This window comes from Centroberyx affinis, unplaced genomic scaffold, assembly GCF_046629955.1.
Source record: "Centroberyx affinis isolate AG114_WGS23_722 - 3 ecotype Tasmania unplaced genomic scaffold, CSIRO-AGI_Caff_v1 ptg000065l_1, whole genome shotgun sequence".
NCBI lineage: Eukaryota > Metazoa > Chordata > Actinopteri > Beryciformes > Berycidae > Centroberyx > Centroberyx affinis.
In genome coordinates, this window is record NW_027278776.1 from 38,323 (window position 1) to 53,488 (window position 15,166).

The 15,166-nt window shown below is 44.3% G+C and overlaps 2 protein-coding genes across 2 annotated transcripts; both read left to right on the top strand.

Moving 5' to 3' along the window:
* The first annotated feature begins 834 nt into the window (after positions 1–834).
* On the top strand, positions 835–5,750 carry rab13 (RAB13, member RAS oncogene family). The gene is made up of 8 exons (XM_071520279.1): positions 835–1,421; positions 2,297–2,357; positions 2,828–2,888; positions 2,996–3,073; positions 3,977–4,066; positions 4,544–4,609; positions 4,860–4,910; positions 5,059–5,750. Exons 1-8 carry the CDS (start codon positions 1,298–1,300, stop codon positions 5,128–5,130), a joined length of 603 nt encoding a protein of 200 aa, XP_071376380.1. The 5' UTR covers positions 835–1,297; the 3' UTR covers positions 5,131–5,750.
* A 3,165-nt stretch (positions 5,751–8,915) lies between these two features.
* On the top strand, positions 8,916–13,988 carry fam189b (family with sequence similarity 189 member B). Its single transcript, XM_071520417.1, has 14 exons — positions 8,916–9,149; positions 9,243–9,299; positions 9,421–9,528; positions 9,693–9,809; positions 9,979–10,086; positions 10,265–10,425; positions 10,588–10,687; positions 10,803–10,875; positions 11,525–11,822; positions 12,082–12,440; positions 12,952–13,008; positions 13,110–13,285; positions 13,424–13,570; positions 13,728–13,988. The coding sequence occupies exons 1-14, from the start codon at positions 8,916–8,918 to the stop codon at positions 13,986–13,988; spliced, it is 2,256 nt and encodes a 751-aa protein (XP_071376518.1).
* Positions 13,989–15,166: the final 1,178 nt, after the last annotated feature.

Below are 15,166 nucleotides of genomic sequence, written 5' to 3' on the forward strand. Positions count from 1 at the left end.
TGAGGTCAAAAAACAGTGAGGTCAAAACCACCTAACAGCCCTAGTATTGTACAGTTTCTGAAGCTTTCCACACCTACTGATTTCCACCTGTCAGCAGTTAATATAGTCCTCTTCATTCTGCTTTTATTAGCTTAGATTTGCTTCTGTAATGTAGATCCAACCACAACGAAAAAAATCACGATAATATTCTTATAATATTCCTATATGGATTTGTAATGTCTCTATGGTAGGCTAATCAGTAGGTGAATTTGTCGTAGGCTACTTTATGGCATTTCTTAACTCCTATGATATTACACTTAGGTGTGATTTCACTTAGTCGCTGGATGATAGCCTTTTGTAAAAATTTTCCTATGATATTTGTATAGTAGGCTTGCAAAATGTAATATGATTACTATAGTTCTTTTCATAGGGTAAGTGAAATACTAATAAGTATCACGATTAATAATTTACTTAAGTGGACTTTTGAGCTGTTATGATTATTAGTAAGACATTAAGATGATTCTCTAACTATAGTAGTCCTGTAATAAACTTTTGAAGGATAAGCTATAGTCTATCACAGCAAAACTATTAGGCCCTATAGGATATTAAAGTGATATTAAAGGGGATCAAATATCCCATAAATCAGCTACGAAATGCCAACTCATTAACTCATTATTGAGAACCACAGACACACTGTAAGTCCCTAAATGAATATTACAGTAGCGTTATAGTTATTTTTGGTGGGGGCTTGTCTGAGCAAAACGTGCCATCTGCTGTCCGTGCCGGGTGTCTGCAGGCTGAGCCTCGGGTCCTGAGCACTGCCTCCTCACTACGTAGCCTCCAGTGGCTCTGGGCCGACAGCAAGTTTTTGGGGGGGCGAAAAAAAAAAAGAAAAACGTAGCCGCCCCGGTATGTTTTTATGAAATGGATGTAAACTGACTGATGTTGACCCTTGGAGGAAAGCAAGATGAGAAGTGAATAGACTTGGTGATTAGGCCTGACGGCTGATCCGAGACGAGGCACTAAACTTTGGATAAAGTGTATTTCTTTACAGTCCAAACAGGGCAGAGGCGCTGAGGGGGATCGGAATTTACCGGTGACAAGTTTGAAGGGAAAAAGGGGAAAAGAAGATCCACTCGTACATGGAGCAGCAAACTGTTCTTTACAAAGTCTGTTTCATTTTAATGACACGTTGAAGAGAAGTTACAGTCAAGAATAAATCACAACGTCGATGAAAAGGATCTTTCTGAAAGAGACAATCCCAACTTTTTCCCCCCACCAGCTGGCTGTGTTTTAACTTTGAAGAATAGCTCCAACCATGGCGAAAAAGTATGATTTTCTTTTCAAATTGTTACTCATCGGGGACAGCGGAGTGGGCAAAACATGTCTGATCATCCGTTTTGCTGAGGACAACTTCAACTCCACATACATATCAACCATCGGTACGTTGCTACACTATAACGTTTGCCTTATTCCCTTAATTATATTTTACCAAATGGCATCAGCAGCTCACTGTTCGCCTGTCTGAAACTTGGGACAGAGGAGTGTGACATTTATTTTCCCTGAATGCTGACATTTCATTTTTCTTCCTCCATTAGAAGCCTGCCACTCTGAACAAACTAGTTTTCTCACACTCACAGACTCAATGCTTTCATGTCTGAACTAGTCTGTGCTCTCATGTTTCTTTCCTATGAACTTTACACTTTACACTCTGTCTCCTTTTCTTTTCTTTTTTTTCTTTTTTATAATCTGTGTGCCATATCTTCCCTAACTCTCTCCCCCATCTCTCCCTCAGATCTCATTCCTCTCACTTTGCTCTCCGTAGGTCCACCCACCCTCATTCCTATCTCTTTTACCATCTCTCGGTTCCCAGAAGAATGGTTGGCCTTCTGGCATGCACAGCTTGCAGAGAGGACAACCCCCTCCTCTGCCCCTCTCTCTCTCTCTCTCTCTCTCTCTCTCTCAGCTTGTCCATCCAACAGGAAACCCAGACAAAAACAAACCCACAGACAGCGTGTGTAGGCCTGCGTACATCTTTCCTCTATATCTGTTTGTGAGAGGAGAGAGACAGGGACACTGGAGGGGAAACGCACCATGGGGTCAAAATCGCAGTGAAAATCATGATGGATTGGATGTGGTTTCCTCCCCTGTGCTTATTTAGGATTTAATTGGCTTGACCTATATATGCTGCTCTGCTGAGGGTGTGTGTGTGTGTGTGTGTGTGTGTTCATATCTGAGGTATTTAACTCATTGTCTGTCCTCCCCTCCCACCGACCCCCTTTCCTCTGCTCTTTCCCATCCTCCCGTTGTCTCTCAGGCATCGACTTTAAAGTAAAAACCATCGACGTTGATGGAAAGAAAGTGAAACTACAAGTCTGGTAAGCGACAGTTAGTTGGCTTGATGTAAAGGCCTTAATTCATGTTTAGGTGGCAGATAACAATGATCCGTTCACTTCTGTTCCTCTGTCCTCTGCTTGCCCGGCTCATTTTCCTGAGAGGAAAGAGGAACCTCCCTCTTGTTCTCCAAAACAGGACTTTATGACAGGGTTTATTGTCCAAGTATCCATCACACACACGGCCGCCACAGAAAGTCACTTCATGTCATATAAGAGAGTCATTTCTCTCTCCAACTATGCTATTATAGAACTGTCAAGTCAGCCTGTCACAGCAGTGTAAAATGCGTATAAAATGTGTGTTTCCCCACTCTGCCACATCTCCAACTTATGCCATGGACTTTGTATTGACTTCAGCATCATTTTTAAAGGCCTAGAGAGGGATTAATTCGTCTTTACTCACACACAGTACATGTACTTGTTTCTGACGTTGAGTGTGTGTGTGCTTTGTGTAGGGACACGGCAGGGCAGGAGCGGTTCAAGACCATCACTACAGCCTACTACAGAGGAGCCATGGTGAGCGAGAGACCAGGATAATCACACTGACATCAGCGCTACTTTGTGCTCACTCTGTACCTCGGACTGACCCTCTAAATCTCTAAATCCCTGTTCCTCTCTGTCAGGGCATCATCCTGGTGTACGACATCACAGACGAGAAGTCTTTTGAAAACATCCAGAACTGGATGAAAAGCATCAAAGAGGTGAGACCGCTTGCCTCTTATCCACCACAGAGCATGAACAGTAGGACAGTGTTTGTTCAGATAAGCAGACAGCAGAGGTGTGACCAAGTCAGCTGTGCTTGAGTCCCAAGTAAATGACCATGTCAAGTCCATGTCATTAAGTCTCAAGTCTAAATGTAGAAGACCAAGTCAAGTCAAAACAAATCAAGAGTCCAGAACAATTTAATATCTGAAAGAAAACAAAATATCTAGGACTTTTCAATGCAATATCTTTTTAATAGGATAAAAACCTGGTAAGAGCATCATGAGTTTGATTTTTATAATCAGTTTAAATTTCTATAAATTCGATCATCATTCCATACAAATTCAGAAAACATTAAATTCAGTTGTCTGGTGGAACAAATCTCATAATCTCATAATCTCAGATCTCTTTCAATCTAAATCATTTACACAAACAGAAGATCTTTTGTCAAGACTTGAGAAACCTTTTAAAGTCATCAAAGTACAAGTCAAAGTCAAGTCTCAAGTCACCAGAACCTTTGCTTGCCTTTGCCTTTTTGGCCTTTATTTGCTGCAACATCAAACCTTTTGGCAAAAGAATGATTGCACAATAGATTTTAACTGGCAATATTTTTAATGAAACATTTACTGTAATAGCTACAATGAGGATGAACAGGTAGTTCAGTTGAGGAGGTTTAGTAATGGCTACCATGTGATTCTGATGAGCTCACTCAATTCAGAGACATGGCTGTTATAGAACGGCTGCTGTTGTCTTTGAAGTGTGATTGATTCTGCTTGCTCTGCCCATCTGCCCTCCTCCCCTTTGATCCCCTCTCCTTAAATGTGCCTGCAAATGAGCGTACATACGTGTCTGAGTATGTTTGAACTGGACCTAATCAATTCACTGCACCCCTTTCTTCCCAGAATGCATCAGCTGGTGTCAGTCGGATGTTGCTTGGTAACAAGTGTGACATTGAGGCAAAGAGGAAAGTTTCCAAGGAGACAGGAGAGAAGGTGAGTAGGATTGTAATAGAAATGAAATCATAGCCTATGTATCACATCATTTTAAATTTTGGAAAAGAATGATTTCACTGTAACACTAGTGGCAGCAGTGGAAATCATTCAGAGAATAGTGGTTGGATGGATGTAAAATTGACTGCACTTTCATGCAATAGTAATCAAAGTTTTCAGCAGAGAAGACAGGGGGGGGGGTGAAGAGAAAAACTCACTTTCAACTTAGCACTCTGCCAGCAGTTAGTGTGTAAGAAGAAGAAGAGTAAGAAATGATAGGAATGAGGCCATGTTGACAACTTCCTTGACTCATTCTTACCAATGAGATGTGAGTGATTTTCCTGAGAAAGGGTTGATACTGGGCTGCACAGACATTTTTGATGCACCAGCTTTCAACATACTTTTGATAAGGAGCAGGAAGTGACTATTACTCCACATCCTGATGTGCTGCAATCAAGGTCCGTGTTCTGTTGTTGACAGCTGGCAAAAGATCATGGGATCCGGTTCTTTGAGACCAGTGCAAAGTCCAGCATCAACGTTGATGAGGTGAGTGGGTGGGAATATCTACTGACTGTGTATTTATTTGTAATGAGACAGCAATGCCTGAGCTTGTTTCATCATGACTGTCTTAAGTAACTATGCTATGCTTATGCTATGCTATAATTATGCTCTCTCTCTCTCTCTCTCTCTCTCTCTCTCTCTCTCTCTCTCTCTCTCTATCTATCTATCTATCTATCTATCTATCTCTGTCTATCTGTTTATCTGTCTCTGTCTATTCATGTATCTAACTATGTAGTCTTTTATGGCTTTGGCACGAGACATACTACAGAAGTCCAGCAAGAAACCAGTAAGTCATTAATACCAAATTGCAGCATTAGTTCCTCATATGATAATGCAGAAATAGTCCATGGACATGTGGACTGTTTCTATATGTCTGTTGCATGCATTTTCATGTTAAACTCTAAACTACTTTGCCTGTTTTTTTCGTTCTTTAGGGCCCCACAGGTCGAGAGGTGAAAATCACCAGCAGTACAGAGAAGAAATCCTCCAAATGTGTTCTTCTCTAGATCTGCAGCTTGGTAGCACGCATATTGAGGAGCTGTCAAAATTTAAGAACACATCAGTATTACTGGGGGAAAAAAGGAGAAATTCCTGAGTCCTCTGTCTCCATCTGGTGGGCTCAAATATCAAATAAATGCAGGTGCCAAAAGTATGTTTTTATGCCAAACGATCAGTATCCCATTTGCCAGTGTTTTGTACTCTAGCACTCCAAAAACTATTGTGACAGGAAAATAACTTATAGATTTCTCCTTTGATTGCTATGAAACATCACTGTGGTGATCTCGGGACATTTTGCAACAGAGCATTCATTTGTTTGTTTATTTCATCGAGAACATATTTTGTACCACATCTCCTGTGATGTATTAGCATGATAATGTGGTGATGTCACTAGACCACTGACAGCATTCCACCAATCAATCCCCACCATGGCATCAAACGTTTTGTTTGGCTTCACATTCTTTCCTGTAATTCTCTGGCTCATCACCACATTATCAACCCCAGAGGAGTACTGTGCAGTGCCTGATGTAAAGACCAACAGAGTTGGTTTTTTTTGTTTGTTTTTTTTAGCTTTTTTTTTCATCAGTAGACCGGATAGTACTGAGCAACATAAAAAAATCACACCGCAGCTTTATCCACCCATTCCACTCTTTTATATGCCAATGTGTGTGAGCAGGTAGCAGTTTTCAAAGAGCGCAGAGGCAGAGGAGTAACCCTCTGATGTAAACCGTTTTAATTCACATAAGATCTTGGTTTTATTATTTAACCCAAAGGTTTGTCACTTTTGTTCAACTCAAATTCAAGTTTGTCATGTTTGTGTATCACAGGAGATATTTTATAACACGCTTATTCCATGGGCATCTCATATAGATCCTGCTATATGCTTTAGAGTTTGACGGAAATGAGAATTTGATTGCCGTTATTATTGTTATTATGATCATTAAGAACAAGGTCAGGTGTCATTAACATACATTTTAGTAATTTTTTCCATTTTTTAGTTCCATAAACGTATCTTTTTTTATTTTCACCCTTAATTTCCTGTGAGTGTTCATCTAAGACAAATATTCATGTCAATAATTCATAAGATGTCTTTCATTTCAATGCACTTTCACTTTTGACAGTTCCCTGTTTCAAATCAATTGATTTTGTATTATATTACATCAATAGCACAGGAAAATAGACATTCCATTTGTGCAGCGCCATATGAGACATGGGGGGTGCATTTTGTTTCCCCACATGTTTTTAGTGACAATATCTGATGTCACATAGGTATCTTTTAGAGATATCAAAGACCTGAGTATGAAGCTTTACACGTGGCGAAATTGAACAGTTACACATTTGTTCCCCTCATCAAATGTATGACTCTATATATCTCATAATGCATTTAGCAGAATCTATGTGACAGATGCCTATAAATATGGAATATATAGCGGGAAATCTCTTGTTCACATTCTATGAGAAGCTGAAAGCATACCTTCTTTAGTGACTGAGGCTAGTTGATACAGGCTGTGTGGTAGGCTATACTGACGTAAACTAACACTGGTGGTAAACAAGCTCTGTTTCAATGGATGAAGAGATTGAGAATGTGGAAGAGAGGAACAGAGATAAGTGCAATATGAGAAGATGAGTGGAGAGATGAAAGAATGATGGATGAAGTAAGGGAATAGAGAGGATGAGTGAGGCTGGGATGCAGCAATACTCCCATGACCCTCATTTTGAATTGATTTAGTTGGACATGCCTTTTATCTAAAGTGCCTGTTAAACCAACACCATAGCTGTATCAGACGTGACAGGTTCCCTATTCCGGCATTGTTCAGATCATTGCAAATTATAGTGATCAGAGGTACCCGTCTACTCATTTCAGTTTTTTTCCCCTGCACAGAGATATTTCCTCCTTTCTTTCACATCTGTTAAACATTCCTATTCCTATTCAGTAAAGACTTCACAACACTTTGTATGTAGTTTGCATACTTGCTGCTTACTGAATAAAAAGCTAAAAAAAAAAAAAAAAAAAAAGCAAAATCTGGTGTGTGTCTTAGAGTTTGAAACTTTCTGCAGGCACAAATAGAGTTCAACCCTTTGAACTACAATTGAGAATTTATGCATTCAGCTGACGCTCTTATCCACAGCAACTTACAGTGAGCGAGCAGACAGGGTTTCCGTGTCTTACTCAAGGACACTTTGACAGGAGACATATCTGTTGTCAGTTGATGGACAACGTGTCGGTCGTTGCAGGGATTGAACCCGAGACCCTCCGGCTCTCTCTTACTACTAGACCACCCCGTCGCCTTCTTTTTAACTATAAAACTCCCATTGCAGCGGCGAGTAAGGCAATTTTTTTTCTCATTGAGCGACTGCAGCAATAGTCGCTGGAGCCTGTCGCTAAGCAACCGCCCCTCCTTCCCATCATCAGCACCACGACCATACGCGCGCTCTGCCGCATCTCCGCGTTGGCTGCACGTTCTGCGTGCCTTGTCATCACGTTGGGCAGGTGTCGGTTTGCAAACACGATACAATCCTTTTTCACTGTCAGTGCTTTATACAGTGGAATAGGAGAACAGAAACGAGGAGAGGAGAGAGGGTAGAGGCAAATAAAAAACGTGGACTCATAAAAAGACGCATGTTATCCCGAACACAGGTAGCCTAATCCTGTGTTGTTATGTTCATGTGACGTCAGGTGGGAGGCAGTGAGGTGGATGTCCGGGATACACACACATACACACACGGGCTGAACGGGATGCCCGCGTGACTGCAGGGAGGGAAGAGGCGGCGGAGGGGGGGTCTAGGTGCGTGCGGACCACCGCAAAACTCCTGTGGTGGAGATGGGAAAGAGCGAAATCTCTGAGAAGGGACTCATGATAGCCTAAATGCTATTTTTGTCGTGCAGTTTTGAAATCGACTGAAGACATGTAGTTCCTGTCCATTCCGAGATAAATTATTCTCGCTTCCCGAACGAGCCAACCTCGTCTTGGGCTTTGATCTCTTCACCATCTTTCTCCCGTGACAAGATGTGGACCTGACAGAAGGACGGAGGAGGGAGCGCACATGTTCGGATGTTGCTGTTCCTGACCGGACACACGAACTGACCAACTCGTGTCGTCTTTGGTGAGCGTCAAGCTTGGCGATTAATGGGCGAAACGACGAGGGTTCAGCTTCTTTCGGTGGGATGCTTTAGGGTTTGCGGCCTGCTCGGGTCTCCAGTTACCGCAATGCCACGGGCTAGAGGAGGGAGAGGTGGGAAGCAGGAGATGGAGAGATGGGAGAAGGAAAAAGGAAATGAGCATAATAAAAAAATGCTAGCAGAAAACTAGCCCCGTTTTCTGTCCTTGTGGTTTTGTTCAGAGAAGAATGGCTGAAGAGAAGAAGGATCTAGACTATTAAGTTGGCTACAGTGGCCTGTGAGCTGCATGGAATGAAAGACACACTGTATATCGACTGGAACATTCTTCGTACCATGACTGAAACGTCAAATGAGGTGTGTACGGTGGCTATGAGTGTGTAGTGGCTGCTCAATTCTCAACTTTCTGCTGACCAAGTTCTTGGACACACTGACTGGACAATAGCGCTCACCATGGGGGATTGCGCAGAGCCTATGGCACCTGCCAGTGGAAAGCTTGGTGCATAATTGTGACAGAGTGTATTTCTCAAGCCAGCACTCAAGCACACATCGGTGCCACTGATGTCTCTCCCTCTCTTACTCTCCTGCACTTTTACCTGCCTAACTAAACTTTGCTTTATGGACCCTTAAGCGAAATCTCTCCTAGCAAAACCCCCTTTCCTCCACAAGCCTAACATGCCTTCGCCATCAGACTCCAGCAGTGTGGCTTCGGCCTCGGGGTCCCGCGGCTGGTCGGACAGCCGTCGGGGTATGTCAGGCCGCGGGCAGGGCGGCGCACGGCTGCTGCTGTACCTGGGGCTGTGCCACCTGGGCCTGGGGGCCATGGTCCTGGCCTTCTCCTTCACCAGCATGGCCTTCACCTCCTCGGCCCGCGTGCGGCAGTCTTGCCCCTTCTGGGCCGGCTTCTTTGTAAGTATAAAACTGACTGACAACAATATAAAAAGGATAACTTACCACAACAGAGATATTAGGGTGTGTTTGTTTTGGTGTGTATGTCTCCAGGTAGTGGCATCAGGGATCGTTGGGATCATCTCATGGAGGAGACCGCTAACTCTGGTGGTGAGTATCTTTTCATCTCTAGGGCTGACCAGGTATCCACACTGCCAGTGTGTTATTCTGATATCGTGTGTGTTGGAGCCCCTCTAAGCCAGACGTTCCCTCTGTGTGTGTTCCTCCACAGGTGTCACTGTTCATGCTGCTGTCTGCAGTGTGTGTGATCCTCAGTCTGGCCGGCTCAATGCTCTCCTGTCAGAATGCACAGATGGTCAAATCTATGCTCACCTGCCAGGTACATAACATTATGCGAGTCTCATCTTCACCCTCATGCTGAAATGCCCTTCCAGCCAGATGCATGAGGAATGCGCCAGAAATACTTGTCGGTTGGAGGACTTTGTTTTTAGTGTGTAGATCAATGCTTTACACCGATTCCTGTTTATTTGTGTGTGTGTGTAGGTGGAGAATGGTCTCTGTGTGTGTTGTGCGCCTACTCACTCCTGCTCCATCACAGAGGAGGAGACCCTGGTGCTCTACTTGAATGCTGACTGCCACTCAGTCAGACGTCAGCTGAAGGTGGGTGGGATGTGAGCAAGACTTATTCACCATTGTTTTATCCAGTGATGCTGATCAGTAGGTCCCCGGGAAACTGTTTTTGGCCTGTTTGTCCATAAAATTATGTACTTTCCTATAAATAAAATGCACTGTAGGATAATGTTTTTGCTGAATGCTTATTGCTCTGTAGGACCTGTTGTTCAGCGCGTGTGGTCTCAGTATTCTCTCCACCATCATCTGTACCCTGTCCACTGTGACCTGCAGTATCCACATATTCTCCCTGGACCTGGTGCACCTGGTGAGCAGACACAGCACGCTTCTCACAAAACAGACAGGCTTTCTTCAAATGACAAGTGTCGTGCAAATTGAATACATTTACAGTTGAATATGGAAAATGACTGTGCACAAAAGCGGTGCGGCCCATTACCGTTTATCTGTAGTTTGATCTTGATTTGTCTCTCACTCTTCCTGTCCAGCTGGCTCCTCATCGCTCTCGTTCCGTCAACCCAGAATGCACCACTCCTCAGGACGCCTTCCTGACCAACATCATGGACTTTGAGGAGTTTGTTCCACCCATCCCTCCTCCACCCTACTATCCACCTGAATACACCTGCAGCTCTGAGACTGACGCTCAGAGGTACCGCACACAGAAAAACACACACTTTATTATCATACACCAACATCCTGGATAAGAAAATATATAAGCATGTACTTAGACAATAAATAGAATATAGACACATTGCATAGACTGTGCAAGACTGCCAGATTAATTGTTTGATAATTTTCCATTGATATGTAGCATCACCTACAATGGCTCCATGGAGAGTCCAGTTCCTCTCTACCCCACTGACTGCCCCCCTCCTTATGAAGCTGTGATGGGACAGAGAGCTGCCAGCCAGGTGAGCATTATGTATGTGTGCGTGTGTGTGTGTGTGTGTGTGTGTGTGTGTGTGTGTGTGTGTGTGTGTGTGAGCCCACTGCCCATGCTAATCCTTGTCCACTGTGACTGTCAAGGCAACGGTGTTTGACACCCACGGCACTGAGCTGTCTGGAGAGAGAGCAACTTCTACTGCCTTCAGTGGGGAAGGTGAGAAACTGTCACACGTTCTCTCAGATTCACTTGTATTTGCTAAAAGGAGTGGGACTATGACATAACTCACATATCAAAGCCTGTTAGTAATAAGGATGATTTGTGAGAACGTTACATTGAATTACTGTCACATTTCTTTCTATTTAATGTGAATTCAAACATTTTGAAATGCTCTGTACAGTTTATAAATGATTAGAATTGCATAAATTAACCACTGACAAATATGAATCATACATCAACATAAGGTTTGCTGGCATGACAGTAAAACAGACAGATTATAGTCAGTTATTAGTTATCTTACGTTAGTTACCTTGCTTACAAAATACAGCAGTAACATGTTAGATTAAATCATCAGTTCTATTTTTGATCTTTTGCGCAATAAACATGTAACAATCTTTCTCTAAAATGAATATACAGCATTTTGGAATTAAACACTTCCAACAGTTCTGCACACTTAATAAAGAATAGCAGGCTTTTCTGCTCTTTATGCTTGTTTACAAGTCAAGTCAAATCATAAGCCTGAGGTTCAGATAAACAAGGTTGTACTGTACAGGAAGAATACTTAGTGGATTCAATCAGTTTAGTCAGTTCTGTTTTCTTTTAGTTTGACATTCAGTATAAAGGATTGACATTTTCTCTTTATCAGTGTCCATGGACAGTGGTTCTCTGCTGATGTCAGAGATCGTGGACATCCCGGACGATTCCTCCCCCTCCGAGGACTCCTGTCTGATGGAGGTTGGGGTGAGGAACCAGGGGGAGAGGGGCAACAGCACCGCCGGCGAGGGGGGAGACGGGGGAGACGCGGGGGAGTACATCAGCTTCCGTGGCCCACCGTCCCAGACACCAGAGAGTCCTCTGGCAGGAGGACCCAGAGCCAGGCGCTTCTTCAGGGGAGAGAGGTCCAACTCCTGCTCTTCACCCAGTACAGCTACCACCACGTATAGGTGAGGACAAGCACACACACACACACACACACAAACGTGGAGTAATGTACTGTATGTGTAATGTATAAAGCATTGGTGACATCATGAAGGGAAAGGGAGTACTTCCAGTTGATGGTGATATTATATCTGTATGGTTCTGCACTGTGAGTGAAACATTCTCAGTAACCAGGTTAAAATCAAGCCAGTACCCAGTACAATAACACACACACGCACACTGTGGACTGTGCTCCATCCTCAGCTCTCCTGTCTCCTCCTCCAGGTCTCCAGTGTTGCGTCGCCAGGCCATGCTAGCTAGCAGCTGCTCCCAGCTGGAGGTGATAGGTGGTGCCGCCTCTCAGCAGCGCTCCTCCATCCCAGAGATTCGGGTTCGCCCCTCCACCCCCTTGCGCCAAGGATCTGCGTCGGTCTCCTCGGCTCCTCCCTCTTCCTCCTTCTCAGCTCCCAGTGAGCAGGGCGTTCAGGGTAACGGGCTGCCCCTCCCCCGCCAGCCCCTCTACCTCCGCCGACGGGTTGGCAAGAATGAGAAAGATGGAGAGAGCGTAAGGAGGGATAGTGATGGGCTCCTCCGCCTTGTGAGGTCACACAGCGAGCCAGGCCTCGGCTCCTCTACTGATACAGGTAAGTAAGGCCACCAACATTAAAGTGAAGGTTCAGCGATTTTACAGGCCTATCCTATTTACTTATCACTAACAATGTCCATTGTCCAACATTCAAGACATTTTGACATTAGAGTGTTTTGTCTCTGAGAAATCAGCACCAGCCTCCTGTTAGCATTTGTTAGCAATGCTAGTGCAAGTCAATAGGGTATGAAACCATTGCTTTCTAAATCCCATTCAAGTGCTTTGAGCAAGTTCTATTACATATTCTTACTATTACTACAGCTATGGAAGTATATGGAATGACCTGCAAGTGATTTTAAGAGGTATGGTTTCATACCCCATTGACTTGTGCTAGCATTGCTAACAAATTATAATAGGAGGTGGTTGCTGATTTCACAGAAATGCAAGCTCTAATGTAAAAACTTTTGGGAATCACTTTAGTGATTAATAGGGTAGGTGTATACACCCCTTAGTGGATTATATGGTAATGACTGAGGTAATGACCTCTCCTTGCATCCCCTCTTCTCAAGGTGACTTTATTGGCTCAGTGGGCAGTAAGGACGGTTCTCAGACATCCACAGAGACAGGTTAGGGGCCTATTTCCATTAATCAGTTTTAAGATATGATAAAAGATACGATACAACACCTTTATGATCTTTCTCTCTTTTTCTGACTCCATCTCTCCCAGGGCCGCTGTCTGAAGCGTGTCTGTTGCCCCGCACCACTCTCCCTCCAGCTGAAGCTCTGCCCAGGAAAGGCAGCGTGAAGGCAGCAGCCACAGGGGTGCAGCTGCCGTCGAAACCTCCCCCCACCTCGCCGCTGCGCTTACCTAAAGACTGCCACCGTTCCCTGGGAGACCTTAAGGTCTGTCAATGATATCAGTGCAGTAAACTGTCATCGCCCAAAAAGACAATAGTCACAGAATTTAACTGTAAAGTTGGACCATTGTTGTCTCTTTCCATCTTCCCCTTCCTCTATCCGATCCTCCTGTCTTTCTTTCAGGTGACCCGGGTTCTGGTGGCTCGCTTCCTGCAGCGCTCCAAACGCAACCTAGCGCCCTCCACCGAGCATGCTGGGAACACAGGGCAGGGGCCTAAGAGGAGGGGTGGAGCTGAGGGCAACGCCACCAACCACCTGCCCTTGGAGCAGGTACAACACTGAATTCTGATTTCACAGATTTTATTTATTTCTACTAAAATGACATTAATTCTGAAGCTTCTCTTATTACTTATCTCTCATTCAGTGCTGCTGCCGATCATGATATCTGCTATTTAACCAAATTTCTCTTTGATAAAACTGTCTTCAGGTGTGGCGTAACTCCTGGGGCGCCAGCCGAGGACACCCCACCCCTCATCCCCATCATCCTCATCACCGCGGACACCACCATTCCCATAGCGACAGCCGGCACAACCGGCGCCACAGCAACCGGGCCCCAGTGTCAGAGGGTATCCACCTGCGTAGTTGTGGAGATTTAAGCTCCTCCTCCTCTGCATCACTACGGCGATTAGTGACGCCCTATCCGCCACATGGGTCATCAGGGGCTCTCTATTCAGAGTCTGCACTGTGAGGAGGAGAGGAGGGGGAAGGAGGGACGGAGGAGGAAAATAGGGGGGGTATAAGATGGGGGGATTGTAAGGGAAAGGAAAGGAAAAGAGGCAAGTTAATGGTAGAGTGACCAGGGTTTAGTTGGGACATTGGTGGAGACAACTGGCTCTAAAACTTTGAAAGTCTTCCCTCCTCTTTTCTCTTCGTCACCTCCCTTTTCCTGAAACCAACTGTGTGAATGGCCTTATTCAGTGGTGCTCTTTCCCGCACTGAGCTCACTCCCACCAGCAGCAGTGGGAGGAAGTGGCCGCTAGATGCCTATTACTGGTCAATTTGGCTCCTCTCCTAACAGAACTAGACTTGATCAAACAGACCCACGATTGCCCCAGAGCAACCCACCAGAAGCATCCTTTCTGCTGCCCTGTCCACTCCGGCCACCCCTGTACCCATCTGGAAACAACAAGACCATCTTTTCCTCAAGACTGGAGATGGGACTCTTCTAGCATTTATGCTACAACAACCACATACACTCAGTCTACTACATACTCATGGGTTGCAATATGCTTCTGGCCCTTTTGTACATTGTTTGCTACTTATCCAGAGAATTGCTCAGGTTAAGTGATCATGGAATCCCTTATTTTGTCTTCCATTGGTAAAAAAAAAAAGGCATCCTACTACAAACTACACTATCCACACATAGCCAAGTACAATGTAAGATATACAGAGATAAGACTGTACATGCAGATAGAAGCTCTCACACAGAAAGCCTTTTAGTTTCATGATCACATTAGGTTTTACTGAGTTGCTAGTTTTCTCTTTTTCTTGTGTGCAATTCAAATCACCACTTTCTCCATCCTTGTCCACCTCCACATTGGCCTTCAAAAGAAAGGCAGCCAGCATCTCTGACACTCACACATACATAGGTTTATCACACCACAGACACGTGCTCAGCCTTGAAAATGTATTCTCTCTGGGAGGCCCCCGGACACAGTGGTTTGATTTGAATATGTGCATGTTTTGCTACAGCCTCCCAAATACAGCAGGAACCTTGTGCATTAGATCCTGACCGACTGTGTAACTAACTAACTTGTCCTCAGAATGTCTTTATCTGCATGTTTTGACAATGCTTCTTACTTTTTTCTCTCTTGCACCCAAGACCTTTGATAATAGCCCTTTGAAATGTGTTTGTGTTAATAGATA